At 48.7% G+C, this 15,113-nt stretch overlaps 1 protein-coding gene across 1 annotated transcript in view; it reads left to right on the top strand.

The window, feature by feature from the left end:
• Positions 1–15,113, top strand: part of HSPA12A (heat shock 70kDa protein 12A) — a 36,409-nt gene that overhangs the window by 13,415 nt on the left and 7,881 nt on the right. The window contains exons 6-9 of the mRNA XM_006831387.1: positions 7,452–7,623; positions 12,134–12,220; positions 12,758–12,862; positions 14,431–14,689. Coding sequence (XP_006831450.1) covers positions 7,452–7,623; positions 12,134–12,220; positions 12,758–12,862; positions 14,431–14,689 — 623 coding nt within the window. The remainder of the gene's footprint in view (positions 1–7,451; positions 7,624–12,133; positions 12,221–12,757; positions 12,863–14,430; positions 14,690–15,113) is intronic.

Genomic DNA, 15,113 nt, shown 5'->3' with positions numbered 1-15,113 from the left:
GTGAAATGGTTAAACACTCAGCTGCTAACTTGAAAGGTTGACAGCTTCCACTCACCCATCGGCTCTGAGGACAAAGACCTGGCAATTGTACCTACGAAGATGACAACCTAGAAAACCCAGTGGGGCAGGTCTAGTCTGCCACATGGGGTCACTATGAATCAAAAATGGACTTGACATCACCTAAATACAGCAGCAGCAGCAGCAACAACGTAATTCTGACGTTGAATTTGTGGTCACAGGTATGAGCCCAGAATCAATCCTGAGCACTGGATTATAGCAGAAGGGGTCTGTGAGCCGATTTCAGCTCGTAGCACCCGGACTGCACTCTCTCTAACTGCTGTTGAGTCGATTCTGACTCATAAAGTTTCCAAGGTTGTCAGTCTTTATAGGAGTAGGAAGCCTCATCTTTCTCCCGTGGAGCTTCTGGTGGGTTTGAACTGCCGACCTTATGGTTAGCTGTCCAGTGCTTCTCCTATATTGCCACCAGGACTCCTGCAAGCCTGGTTTGCACTGTAAAAAGTTTAGTGCATCAAGGACGGTGTTACGGATTAGATTATGCGCCCTGCACCCCACATGTTATTGTTTGTTGTTTAAAGTGTTGTGCCAGTTTTAACTCACAGCAATGTAGTGTAAGTTTTCTGCAGAGCAGCTGGTGGGTTTGAACTGCTGACCTTGTGATTAGCAGTCCAGTCCTTATCCTACAGCACCATACCCCGATTCCCTCCGCATTTCTCACCATGTATGTTTATATGGTTGGAATCCTAACCCCACTGCCTGTGGCTGTAACCTCGTTTGGAAATAGGGGTTTCTTTGTTAGATGAATGAGGCCATATCAGTGTAGGTGGTGGTGGTGGTTGTCAACTTGGTTCTAACTCAGAGCATCGCTGTATAGGGTTTCCAATGCTATAAATCTTTACGGGAGCAGAAAGCCTGATCTTTTTTGCAAGGAGTGATTAGTGGATTCCAACCACTGACATTGCCGTTAGCAGCCCAGTGAGTAACCCATGACACTGCCACGGCTGCTAAGGTACTGATTTATTATCAGTGTAGTTGTTGTTGTTAAGTGTCTTTTAGTTGGTTTTGACTCATAGCAACCCTGTATAGGATTCCGAGGAGTGGCTGGTGAGCTTGAACCACCAATCTTGTGGTTCAAACTGACCTTGCAGTCCAGCGCATTAACCTGCAGCGCCACACCCAGGATTCCGTATCAGTGTAGAGTGAGTCTTAAATCGACTTAATTTTGAGATACAAAAAGAACCGATTGGGAACAGAGACAGACAAGCACAAAGGGGAAACAGATAGTTGGCGATCTCTAAGGAACCCAGGAATGCCAGAGCTGGAGAAACTGAGACCAGAAAGTTCCTCCAGAGCCAACAGAGAGAGCCTTCCACAGCCCGTGCCCAGAATTTGGACTTGGTGCCTCTTAAACTGTGAGAAAATAAAGTTCTGTTTGTGAAAGCCACCCCTTGTGGTGTTTCGGTGATAGCAGCCCAAGAGAATGAAGACGAGGAGAGTGTCCCCCTCCCCTCAAGCCCCTGCCCTCCTTCCCTTAGGCCGCCTCTGCTGACACCACCCTCCCCCCACTTCCTCTGCTGAGCGTGAGAACCTGGCTCAGTGTACAAGTCTGCCAAAAATAGCTATGCTTTTATAGGGATGAAGGAAGAGGCTGGAAGCTCCAGAAGGAGGCAAGGTCTTTGAAAAGGGAGAAAAATGTCCTTAGCTGTCCACAGCAGCCTTCAGGCACCTCCATGGTCTCCACCTTCAGACAGAGCCCAGGATTGGAAGTCAGGTCCTGGCTGTCAGCAGAAGACACAGCCGGTGTTCCGAGGGTCTTCCCAGGAAGGATACTCAAGATTTATGGTCTGGACTTTCTATTTTCCAGCCACAGGAAGACTTCAACAAGCACGTGACCCATCAAAGAGACGTTTCTTATTTTTAGCTTGGAAAGGAAAGAGGTGTCATGGTGGTGAATTTGTCAGGGTGCTGGAGCCCTGGGCTGACAAGGACAGTCTCTCTTGAGTGGGTGGGGACCAGGTGGAGTGTGGACCCTTGCAGCGGGACCCTGAGGAAGAAAATAAGCAGAGGGACCTGGCACCCTGGGATATGGCAGGGAGGGAATCAAAGTGTCACCCCCAGAGTGAGGGAGCCAGCTTGTCAGGGACAGAGGTGTCCAATGTGTACAGACGTGGGGACTTGCTTTCGGATCTCTCCACGCTGGTGACCTTGGTCTGCTGCTTACTTTCTGACTCTGTCTGATTTGATATTTGTGTTCAGTTTACAGCCACTGAATGGATTTAAAGATGGCAGAGATCATTCAACAATTCATTTGTCCCATTCTTCATTTATGACTTAAACAAACTTTCTGTCTTCTCACTTTTCCATGCGGGAGACCCAGGTTCAAGTCCGTCCATAGGAGGAGGCTTGTGTGTGGCTCTGATGCTGAATTGGTTTCACAGAGCTACCAGACTAAGTATTTTAAAGTATTGAAGAGCAGAGATGTCAGCTTGAGGACTAAGGTGCGCCTGACCCAAGCCATGGTATTTTCAATAACCTCATATGGATGTGAAAGCTGGACAGTGAATAAGGAAGATCGTAGAAGAATTGATGCCTTTGAGTTGTGGTGTTGGAGGAGAATCCTGAAAGTGCCATGGACTGCCAAAAGAACCAATAGATGTGTTTTGGAAGAAGTGCAGCCAGAGTGCTCCTTGGAGGCCAGGATGGCTAAGCTTTGTCTCTCCTACTTTGGACACATTGTCCGGAGAGAACAGTCGCTGGAGAAGGATGTCATGCTGGGTAAGGTGGAGGGTCAGAGAAAAGAGGAAGACCCCCAACGAGATGGATCAGCCAGGTGGCATTGTTGATGATGTCAAGTGTGGCAGCGGTAGTGAGGTTGGCCCAGGATCGGACATTGTTTCGTTCTGCTGTGCATGGGGTCGCTACTAGTCGGTTCCGACTCGATGGCACCTGACAACAACAACAACAACCAGACTAAGATGGGGTAGGAAGAAAAGCCTGGTAAGCTCCCTGTAAAATCTCAGCCAATGAAAACTCTGGATCACAATGGTTCAGTCTACAACCAATCAGAGGATAGTGTAGGACTGGGCGGCGATTGTCTTCTGTGAATGGGATTACCCTGAATCTGGGGCAGAGTGGATGGCAGCTAATCACAACAGCATTGTGGACCGTCAGTGCACCAGCCAAGCGCTGTGGTAGGAACTGAATTCACATAAACAGTGAAGACCCTGTTCTCCAGTTTCTCTTAGCTGAACATTCACTGAAACCTCTGTTACTTTTGGGGGTGGGCAGGAGCGCTTTACCAGCTTCTCTGGGGTCTCTTCAGCCCACCTTCTGGAGGTTGTTGTTGTTGTTGTTAGGTGCCATCGAGTCGGTACCGACCCATACCAACTCTTCTTTCTGGAGGAGTTCCCAGGAAAAAAACTAAATGACGCTTGCTATCCTGTGAGTCCTGGTGTGACCCTTTAGGATAAGCACCGAACTGCAAGGTCAGTGGTTCAAACTTACCAGTCGCTCCCTGGAAACCCTAGGAATTTCACACAGGGTCACTATGAGTCCGAACCAACTTGACAGCACTTAACATCACCCTGTAGCTAAGCTTAGCATCTCCCCCTGGAGCCCTGGTTAAAGTGCTTGGCTGCTAACTGAAAGGTCAGTAGTTCAAACCCACCAGTCGATCCACCAGAGAAAGATGTGGCAATCTACTTCTATAAAATTTCATCCTCGGAAACCCTGTGGGGCAGTTCTCCTCTGTCCTGTTTGATCCTGTGAGTGGGAATGAACTCAGTGGCATTGTTTTGTTTTTTAAACAGGACTCTCCCACCACCACCAATTATTATTATTATTTTGTTGTTGTTGTTAGGTGCCATCGAGTCAGTACTGACTCATAGCAACCTTTTGCACAGCAAAACGAAACACTGCCCGATCCTGAGCCAGCCTTACTACTTGAGTCCATTAATGCTGCTACTTAGCCAATCCTTCTTGTTGGGGGTCTTCCTCTTTTTCTCTGACCCTCCACCTTACCAAACATGATATCCTTCTCCAGCGACTGGTCTCTCCTGACAATATGTCCAAAGTATGAAAGACGAAGTTTGGCCATCTTGGTTTGTATTATACAGAATAAGAAAGATACATAAGTGAACAAGAAACACAGTTCTGGGCTTGGTCATCTCTGGGCACTCTCACTGAGTCCTTGTAAGAGCTGGTGGTGTTTAATTAGATGGGTATCTGTTTCCTTCTAGAAGGTGATGAGTGCCCACCAACCCTTCCAGTCCAAGGGTGTCCTGTGTACCCATCTTCAGACAGGAGAGCCAGAAGAATGTTCTGCAGTGGAGTGCTTTACTAAGAGAGTTGGGGAACACTGGATGGCTGCTGGGAGCTCCCCCCTCCATCAGGGCTCATAGATCTCTTTGGGTGGCAAGAGCTTGTTGAAGAAATGGGTTCCATCTCTCTTTTACAACCCACAGACTCGGGACAACGTTAGACCCTTTAACAGAAGCCAAGTCTCAAGATGGTAGGAAAAGCACAGCTGATCTTCTTTTGAGAAGACCCGGAATGTTAGTGGGAGGATTGTTGCATGGAACCTTGGGGTTTCCATGGAACAATTTCCATGGGTGGGAAATAGTCCAATTTATTTCTAAAACGTATAAAATGAAACATGTTAAAGAAATGATGCTCCCATACGATGAATTCATCTAACACCAAGACACAGCCTGCGTTGGCCCGTCTTCCTGAACAGACTACAGTGGAAAATCATCATACCAAGGAGAATCAGCCCTCACATCCAGGGCTCAGCCTGGCAGCCCTCTCTCGTCTTGACACCAGGCCAGCGGAGCACTTAATCCATCTGGTCATTCCTCTCAGCTGTGCACTCGGTCCCAGAGTGGATTTTCCCGGCAGATGCAGAACTGGGGAGCTGGGTTGTCAGTGTAAACACCTTCGCTTCAGCCTCCCTGAAATGTGTGCGGGTGTCTCACCTGCGGTTCCCCTAGGAGCACGTGTTCACGGAGGAAGCCTCTAGCTACAGCAGTACTCTGATGTCCCAGATCCTCGGAGGAGTTGGAGCACGCTCTAGGCTCATACACATTCCTTTGGTAAAATCTCCAGGTCATGGCTGCGGAATGCTCATATTCAACAGAGACAAGGAAGATAAATTGCCGAGTAAGGACTGGGGGGTGCAAACAGTTTAGGAATTGGGTGCTAACTGAATCCATGCAGAGGTGCTCAGGAAGAAAGGCCTGGTGTTCTACTTTGGAAAGATCAGCCTCTAAATCACAGCCTGTGGATTGTCATTCTGCGCTGATACACATGGGCTGGCTGTGAGTGGCAGTCAGCTTGATGGATGGCCACCGGCTTGGTGATTGGGGGGATGGTCGGTCCACCTTGTTCAGTAGTCATCTCCTGAGCACAGACTGTACACCTCAGATGGCCTTTACACAGCTTCTCACCTTACAGGAGAGGTTACACAGTCCTGCATCCCTAACTGGAGACAGACTGTTAACCTTCCCGACAGTAGCCTTGAGGTCCCAGATCCTAAGGGAGATTAGAAAAGGCAAAGGGAGTTAGTTCTCTGCTCCAGCGGGCCCTGGGCAGATAGACCCACATCTCTGACTGCCGGGGTGAGAGCTTCCGCTGAGAAAACTGCAGTATTTATGCAAAATGGAGCTTCCACTTCCTGTAAGAACCTCCTCTGGGCCCCCAGATAAAGACATCCGTGTTTTCCAGAGCCTGGGGGATTCGTCTGTATTTCCTTTTCTGGGGGCCCACAGCAGTTTTGGGACCCGCCCCTTGGACTCTGTCAAGAGCTGCCTGCCTCTGGCCTGGTCTCTCTACCATCTCTGCTCTGTGGCCTCCGTGGGAATTTGCTGGGGGGATCACACCCCCACCCTCTTGCTGGGGAGCCTCATGGGGTCAGCTGGAGAAAAGGGGTGTGACTGCTTTGATGGGGTTTCCCAGACACTGCAGGCCCACTCTGACCTTCCCCCTCCCCACTCTGTTTTGGGGTCCCCTTTTGCTCCCGTCAGCAGGTACCTTGAGGAAACCCTGAATGGAAATGGGTCAAAGCTTATGCTTTGGGTCCTAGCCAGCCCAGCTGGGGAAGGACAAATCAAAGGCTTCCCTTTAGGGGGCCACCCCTTGCTGCTTCTGGCAGAGTACGCTGGGCCATATTTGGGTCAGTCCTCAGGATGTGGGGCTGGTCCCCTGAGGGATTATCTAGCTGCCAGTCACACCCCAGGTCCACTCAGACGCCCTCAAGCTTGCCTTTTTCTTAAGCTGTTTCTTCCTCTGAGATCTCGATTGGTTTCCATGAGAAGCATGTCCGTGTTTCACTTCCGAGTCAGAGTTCTGCAGGTGTGGGTAGGTGAAGAATGGGTTTGGGACTGCTGCTTTTCTTATCCCCTACTCCCGCTGCTTGGACCCAAGTAACTCTCTGCCATGGGAACGTCCTGCTCTCGCAAATGCCACCTGTAGGTTGATGGAATGTAGTAGGAGGAATGACCGTAACCTAATTTCTTTCCTTTATACCAAGAGCTCTGGTAGCGTAGTGGTTACGAATCGGGCTGTGAACCTTAAGGTCAGCGGTTCGAAACTACCAGCCGCTCCGCGGGAGAAAGATGAGGCTTTCTGCTCCCGTAAAGATTTACACCCTCGGAAACCCTGTACAGGGTCGCTATGGGTCAGAACTGACTCAACGGCACTTAACAACAACAACAATACCAAGACCCCGGGCTCACTGTGACGTTCTCCTCAGTGTAGTTTGCTCAGCCAGCAGAGACTGGTTTGCTCCAATTTGGCTGGATCCTTTGGTCCAACTGTAACTGGAAACTGATCTTCCGCCCTCAGTTCTAGAATACTATGTGAAAGTTTGGGGACCTTCACAACTCAGTTCCTCCTGCCTCTTGAGCCAAGACCCCCACCTGTACCCCCACAGTCTGTTCTCTTTGCATTCCCCTCTTGTGCTCAGTTCTGGGACCTACTGTTTTCGACTCACAGTGACCCCATGTACATAAAGTACAACTGCTCCATCAGATTTTCAAATGACTGTGTGGGCAGCACATTGCCAGGCCTTTCTTCCAAGGTACTTCTGGGTGAGTTTCACCGCTGTCATTTCAGCTAGTAATCAAGTACTTAATAATTGGCACCATTCAGGGACTCTGCTGTGGGCTAAGCAGGCCCCAGTGTAAGCAGCTGCATGGCCCAGAGGTCCTGGCCTTTGTCAAGTGTGACCCACCTTCTCCTTGGCCCACCCTGAAGGGTTGGAGGTACCTGGATTAGGGATCAGCACTTTGGTGATCCCCCATTCCTGACTGATGCTCAGTGGAGGTCTGCAGAGGAAGTCGGCCCCCAAATGCAGAACATGAGTGTCCCTTCCTAAGGGGTGTTGATCTTGGGGGTGGCTGTTCTCCAAGTGCCCCACCTCTGCTTCTGTCTTCCAGGCGGGCCTGGCCTCCCCTGAGAACTCGGATCAGCTCATCATTGCCCTGGAGCCAGAGGCGGCCTCCATCTACTGCCGGAAGCTGCGGTTGCACCAGATGATGGAGCTGAGCGGCAAGGCCGTGGTGAATGGGTACAACGCCAGTGACACAGTAGGAGCTGGGTTTGCACAGGGTACCACGCTCTCTCTGTCCCCCTCCCTCCTCTCTCCCTCCCACCCTAGATGGATGGCTCTCTGCCTCAGACTCTGAGTCCTAAAACCCCGGGAGGCAGTTGGGTCCCTACTTGTCCCTTCCAAGGACCCCTGAAAACTAAGCGGTGGTTATCTGGATTCAGCATCTACCCAAGTGCCTTAGTGGGGTAGAGAGCTTCTCTTCAAGACCCTGAGGGTGGCCTGAGAGCAGTTCAGGGCCTTGCATTATCCTCCTTGGCTCTGGATTTTGTCTATTAACGGATTCTTAGTCTAATCCCACTTGCCTGTTGTTAATTGCTTCATGAAGACTGCTGGCTTCGCTGACTCACTCACTGAGACTGTTTCATCTGGGCTGAGCTCTGCGTGCCTCATATGCATCAAGTTGTGGAGAATAACGGTGAATCCAGCTGACTTTTCCTGGTGATGCCTTCCAGGGGAAGGAACGCTTTCTCTTCATAGAAAAGCAAACCCCACTGCTACTGAGTCGGTTCCCACTCAGAGCGCCCCTATGGATGCAGGCTAGCTGATCCTCAGGGTTTCTGAGAGCGTGAATCTTTAAGAAGTAGACAGCCATACCTGTCTCCCTCAGAGCAAGTGGCTGGGGACTCTCAGCCCAGTGCTTAACCACAGTGCCACCAGCACTCCTTCTGGCACATGGTCACCTATTAACTGCGTCAGTGGAGAAGGGTTGTACATGTTCTATCTGACATACATGGGGTCTCCATGAGCTGGAATCAACTTGATAGCAGCTCTGTCAGTTCCCAGAACTGCTGTCTTGGGGCTCTGGGGAGTACAGAGTTTGGGTCAGGGTCATGGTCACCAATGTGAGATGGGAACTGATCAGCTGGGAGCAAATGGGCAGTTCCGTGGGAATGGCACCATGCATGGGTCCAGTTCTGAGCTCTGATCCACATCCAGCTTAGGGCACCCTGATCCTGACCTGGATGGAAGACATCCCCTAACCTTGTTTGAAAGTTTCCTTCCGTCCCAACACCCAGAGCCCTGGATCTTCCCCTTGGCAACCACCAGCCCTGCCATGTGACCTCCTCCAGACCCCCTTTTCCTCGTCACAGCTGTGACCTAGTTACTCAACCCAAGGCCCCCCTGTCTCATTGTGAACCTGAGATTTCCGAGTCGGTTACCCCCAGGCACAACAAGACTGTGGCAAGAGTTTATTTGTCCCCAGTCTGTTTTGTACATTCATCAGCTCCATTCCATCAGATTGAAGAAGAGCAGGTTACCCTTTAAGTCAGGGGAGCTTTTTTTCAGAATTTGTGTTCACATTTCCTACACACCAGATGACATGTTTATTTACATTTCTTTTTTCCTTGTTTTCCTTATTTCTTTCCTTATGGGAAATAAGAAGAAAGACTGGCTTTTCACTCTTCCTTACTGAGTCTTACCCAGTTGTTAGTAAGTAGAAACTCATGCCAACGCTAATTGTAGCTTCTCTTTCCTTATTGTTTTTCTTAAGTTTCACACTCACATTCTGGGGAAACACACCTGCTTTTGAATGCTGGCCTTCCTCAAAGCTCAGGTTTTGTTTTTTTCTCCTTTATCAGCTCTGTCCCCTCCCCACACTGCCCTGCCTCTGTGACCTATGGCTCACGCACTTTAGTGGGTGTTGTCTCCCACTGCTGAAGAACCTTAGTGGTTTTGAAACTCTCATGTTGTTGGCCACCATCATCCAAGCAGTGAGGCCCAGAGTCCAGTCTCAGCACTGCTTTCGCCTCAGAACATTGTTCCCCAGAAGGAGGAGATGCTGCAAGGGTACTGAGAGATCTCTTTACCAAGAGTACCCCAGAAGGCTCTGAGAGTGCAGCCCATTCTCCTGGACTCTGCTGAGGGAAACGCGGAGTAGGAGCCTTCTTTCCCCGTCCCTCATATCACAAACTTACCATATCGCTCTGAGAGAATTTAATGAGATCAATATAGGATACATTTTCCACAATACTGGGTTTAATTTGCCTGAAAAATGGGACAATTAATTTTTTTTGAAAGCTCAGAGCATGTTTTATTAGCCTCGCCTGGCCATTTTTTATGAATGCCATTTAGTTAGCCATCTAGATTGTTTTGGGAAACTCAGTACTCACTCCAAAGCCTGGAATAATAAATTCATTTAGAGCCCATGCTGGGAACAAGAGAGAAATCCCCAAACTTGGGGCTCCCTCCCAGGCCTGCAGGTGCTCTTTAATTGTAATCCCCAGAGAAGCTGTTTTGCAAACACTGCCCCCTTGTGTTTGTGGAAGGAGAGCATCATGACCAAGGACACGATGTAAAGGTGGAATCCTGTGTGATTGCTGTAAGATAAACATTGGACCGCAAGGTCAGAAGTTCAAATTCACCAGCCGCTCTGAGTGGGAACTGACTCAATGGCTCTTAACAACAAGCTACAACAGAAGGGTGCAGGCTGTAGTGGGGATATATATGTTGTTGTTTGTTGTGAAGTGGTGTCGGGACGATTCCAACCCATAGCGACCCTGTGTAGGGTTTCCAAGGAGCAGTTGATGAGCTTGAACCACCGACCTTGCAGTTCAGATGACTTTGCAGTCTGACGCATTAGCCCACAGCACTTGTTGTTAGTACCATGGAATTTGTTTCCGACTTGCAGGAGCAGAAAGCCTCTTTGTTTTCCCAAGAAGCAGCTTGTGAGTTCAAACTGCCAACTTTGTGTTTCGCAGTCCAGTGCTTATCTTACAGAGTCACCTCTTCAAAATGTGGAGAAATTCCGTGAGCTTTCTATTCTATTTTCCATGAACTTTTTGAAACCCACTTCAACAGAGGGACAGATGCGATACTGGAGGGATTTGTAGGGCCGCTCAAAGTCAGCAGCATCAGGGGGTACTCTAAATTGTTCCTCCCCATTGCCGCTGAGCCGATTCTGACTCCCAGCAACCCTATGTAGGGTTTCCAAAGAGCAGCTGGTGGATTTGAACCACCAACCTTGTGGTTCGCAATCCAGTGCTGATCCTATAGCTCCACACCAGGAGTCCCAGCCACCCTATTTGTTGTTGTTGTTAAGTGTGCCGTCAGGTCAATTCTGACCCATAGTGGTCCTGTATGAGGTTTCCAAGGAGCGACTGGTGAGCTTGAACCGCCGACCTTGTGATTCAAACTGACCTGGCAGTCCAGGGCATTAACCCATAGCGCCACACCCGGACCCCTTATAGAAGTTATCATTTGTACCAGAGTCCTGGTGTGGCGCTGTGAACCTGAGAGACTTTCAGAACCGACTCGATGGCACTTAACAACAACAACAACAGATCTACTAGGTGCTTTGTCTTTGTTATCACCTCCTACGTGACAGATGTCCCTGCCTGGCCTGTGAGGAACTTAGGCCAAGCATCATCATCCCATTTCATGGATGTGGAGACTGAGGTCCAGAGGGTTAAGTGTTCAAAGTCTGTCTGGCCCCACCTTGCTTGGTCCTTCTCACAGCACCTTTTCTGTATCCTAACCTCCCATTGTTCTCATTTTTTCAAACTGTTACATCTCCTGGCTATGAAGGTCTGTTGTTCAAGGGTTACTGTCAGGCTGGGCGCCAGGACAGTGCCCTGAGAACTACATGTCCCTTAACCTCTCCTGACCTGCTTTCCTCATCTAATCATGAGGACAGTCATTTCTGCCCTGGGTGCTTCACAGGACTGCTGGGAGGGCTGTGAGAGATAAAATCCCCCATGCAAGGTGCCACAGACACAGCTAGCCCAGGCTAGTCAGGGCTGCGGATGCAATCAGAGGTGGTCCCCCCCAACAGCCTTCCTGAAGGCATGAAGGGACTCCCGTGACTTACACACCGCTCTTTGGGGTGGCAACGCCACCTGGTGGCTATAGCACATATTGGCTTCAGCCTGATCAGAAAATGGTTCCCATCCAGTTCACCTAGAATGTTGTTGTTAAGTGCTGTTGAGTGGGTTCCGATCCATAGCGAATCTGTATAGGGCTTTCAAGGAGCGGCTGGTGGGCTTTAAGCACTGACCTTGCGGTTCAAACCGATTTTGCAGTCCAGCGCATTAACCCACAGCGCCACACCAGGACTCCAGATTAGGAAAACACACCCCACATTCCATGCAGCAGGCAGAGTTCCTGGATGTGAAATTGTTTAACTAAGCTTGTGCACTGTAAGCTGCTGGGCTGAAGGCTTCCTCCCTGGAGCAGCAGAAACCTGGAAACTGGCCGGTTTTAGTAACCATTCCCTCAAAAAACTGTCGTTGGAGGAAGGGAATCTCATCAGATTAATCCTTTCAGCAGGGCACAGACCAAAGCTGCCAAGTAGATGAGAAGTGGAAAGAGCTGGTGGGCAGAGAGACTTGCTTTTGGCAGGGTTGGGTTTGTAATTCCTGGTGTTGTGTTTGCTGAATCACTTTGATCAAATATCACTAAATGTTCCATCCCTGAACCTCCTCATGCCTCTGCTTCCACTGACCACACAGCTGACTATCTGCTTTTTGATGCTTTCTTACCCATCATCATTTTCTCTCTGTCGGTCACTAGCTAAGGAACACATCCGGCGTAACCGGCAGAGTCGGACCTTTTTGGTGGAGAATGTCATAGGAGAGATCTGGTCCGAGTTGGAGGAAGGTAGTGTCTTTGTAAATTCTTCTGATCTTGCTGGATATTTTTTTGTGCTGCTGCAAAAATGCATCCCTATCTGTTCCTTCTGTACTTTTGGGACCTGTTCAAAATCAATTGTTTTTAGAGCCCATGCCCCCAGGGAGAGCTCCCTGTGAGGCTGCAGTTTGCATGTTGTAAGATCCTGTAGACTCTTCCTAGGGGAGGCAGGAATTGTGCTAAATAGCCGGTAATTTTATGGCACTTTTAATATGGTAGGGATTGGTCGGTGGTGGACTTGCCAGGTGAATAGCACAGTGACAAGAAGGCTAAAGAGTTACTTGTCTGGGTTCTTTATCATTCAGGCTTAACTGTTGCCCCTGAGCAGACATTCCTGCCTTCGCTGAAATCTTGATTAACTCTCTGTGCTGCTAATTAGCAAAGTCATTGTCCTAATGAAAAATGCGGATGGTGATTAGCTCAGTAAACCAACATCACCCTTCGGTGTGTTTCAGGGTGGGGTTGATCAAGCTGTATATAAAGCGTGACTGTTTGTTTTTGTACTAGGTGACAAGTATGTGGTTGTGGACAGTGGAGGTGGTACTGTGGACCTGACCGTTCATCAGATACGGTTACCAGAGGGACACCTTAAGGAGCTGTATAAAGCCACAGGTAAGCCACTGCTTGACTGATGTTCTTACGCCTGTGAGGTTTCCAGCCTGTTCCGGTTGTTCTCATAGCCACCAGGGTGGGGGCTTATTGACAGTTCTTGTTAAGTGCCATTGAGTTGGTTCCGATCCATAGCGACTCTGTATAGCGTTTCTGAGGAGCAGCTGGTGAGCTTGAACTGCAGACCTTCAAAGGGCTTTGCAGTCTGGCGCATTATCCCACAGCGCCACACCCGGATTCCTTGTTGATAGTTGTTGTTGTTGTTAGGTGCCATCGGACACACTAAAACCTGTTTGAATTTGGAATACAGAATATAGTTAACCATTCATTAAAACACAATGCACCGCGCTTGACTTTTGGCATAGAGTGAGACTGTTTTCGATCCTGGCTGAGGGAGTTTGTTTCTGAGAGTCCTGGAAGGATGTAATTGTAACCAGATGCCATCCATGATTAGCTGCTAAAACTAGCTTTCCAGGGAGGCCCCAAGACACCTGATTTGGGACCAAGATTGCCAAACCTAAAAACTCATTCTTTACCTTAGCGGGGAGGAGGGCAATGCATAATTTGTACACCACAGGGACCAATAGAGGATTCTCCGCTGATTTGCTTGTCCTTGGAGTTTTTAGATGGGAAAACCATGATGTTCAGAGCTAGACCTCGGGAATGTTGCAGCTTCAGTTCCAGATCACCACAATAAAGCGAGCCACATGAACTTTTTGGGTTCTGGTCCTAGTATGATGCTATAGGATAAGCACAGGACTTCTAAGCACAAAGTGGGCGATTCATACCCATCAATCACTCCTTAGAAACCCTATTCAGGGTCGCTATGAGTCAGAACCGACTCAACAGCACTTAACAACACCAACAGCCTTATGAAAAATATGAAATATTGTGAGACTGACCAGAATGTGACACAGAGCCATGAAGTGATCACATGCTGTTGGGAAAATGGCCCAGACAGACCTGCTTCACACAGGGTTACCACAAACCTTCAAATGTACTAAGCGCAGTATCTGCAAAGCACAGTAAAATGAGGTTAGACCTATAATTGATTCTGAACCAGACGGTTGACTGGTGATTTCTGCAGGGAAAAAACTTTCTTCACATGGAATAAGGATAGCCTAAGGCTATCCACAAAGACACACCAGGACCCCTGGAGCTGACTAGACAGCAGTTAATAACAACAACATTAGGGTGGCATGCATACATTAGAATAATCAACCATTTGAATCAAAAGGGCAGCATTTGCCCAAGGACAAAGCTCAGAAGGGCAGGAAGGGTTAGGAAAGAAGGAGGAATGGAAATGAGACACTGGGAGGACTTGGGGTAAGTGGTACTCCATTGTGGAGATTGTAATCAATGGCATGAAACAAAATGTGTAGGAATTGTTGAATGGAAACGCCACTGTTTCTTTAACCCTTCACGCAATTCACAATAGCTAAAATAAACCAGTAGAGTTATAATCTGCTCACAACGTGAGCTTAAGTTAACACTGCTTCATATTTCTCAGAGTCTGGGTTCAGCAGCTGACGGTTTTAACATCAGCATCTCCCATTTTGTCCTCAACTCAGGTGGACCTTATGGCTCCTTAGGTGTAGATTTTGAATTTGAAAAGCTTCTGTGTAAAATATTTGGAGAAGATTTTATCGAACAATTCAAAATCAAGCGTCCTGCAGCCTGGGTTGACTTAATGATTGCTTTTGAGTCTCGCAAGAGGGCGGCTGCCCCGGACCGGACCAACCCGCTGAACATCACGCTGCCCTTCTCCTTCATCGACTACTACAAGAAGTTCCGTGGGCACAGCGTGGAGCACGCCTTGAGGAAGAGCAAGTGAGTTGGGCTCTTTCATGACTGAGATGTTTTGGGATGGGAAGGAGAGAGGGGGCGTGGGCTCCAGACAAGGGCCTGGGTTCCAATCCTCCACACTCACTGTGTGCCCTTAGGTGAGTGACTCAGCTTTTCTGTTCCTCAGTTTTTAAACTCTGGGAAATGGGGATAATCATTCCACTTACCTGGAAGGATGGTTTTGATGATGGAATGAGTTCATATACATTATTGTTACTTTGTTCATTATCAGGTCTGTTCTGACTCATCACTACCCTGTATAGCGTTTCCAAGGATGGCTGGTGGGTATGAACCACCAGCCATCTGGTTAGCAGACCAGTGCTTATCCTGCAGTGTCATACCAGGGCTCATTGTCTATGCGTTAGCTGTTGTTTATTGTTGTTAAGTGCTATCAAATCAGTTCTGACTC

The sequence above is a fragment of the Chrysochloris asiatica genome, unplaced genomic scaffold (genome assembly GCF_000296735.1).
Source record: "Chrysochloris asiatica unplaced genomic scaffold, ChrAsi1.0 scaffold00003, whole genome shotgun sequence".
Lineage (NCBI taxonomy): Eukaryota > Metazoa > Chordata > Mammalia > Afrosoricida > Chrysochloridae > Chrysochloris > Chrysochloris asiatica.
This window is presented reverse-complemented; position numbering and strand designations above follow the sequence as displayed.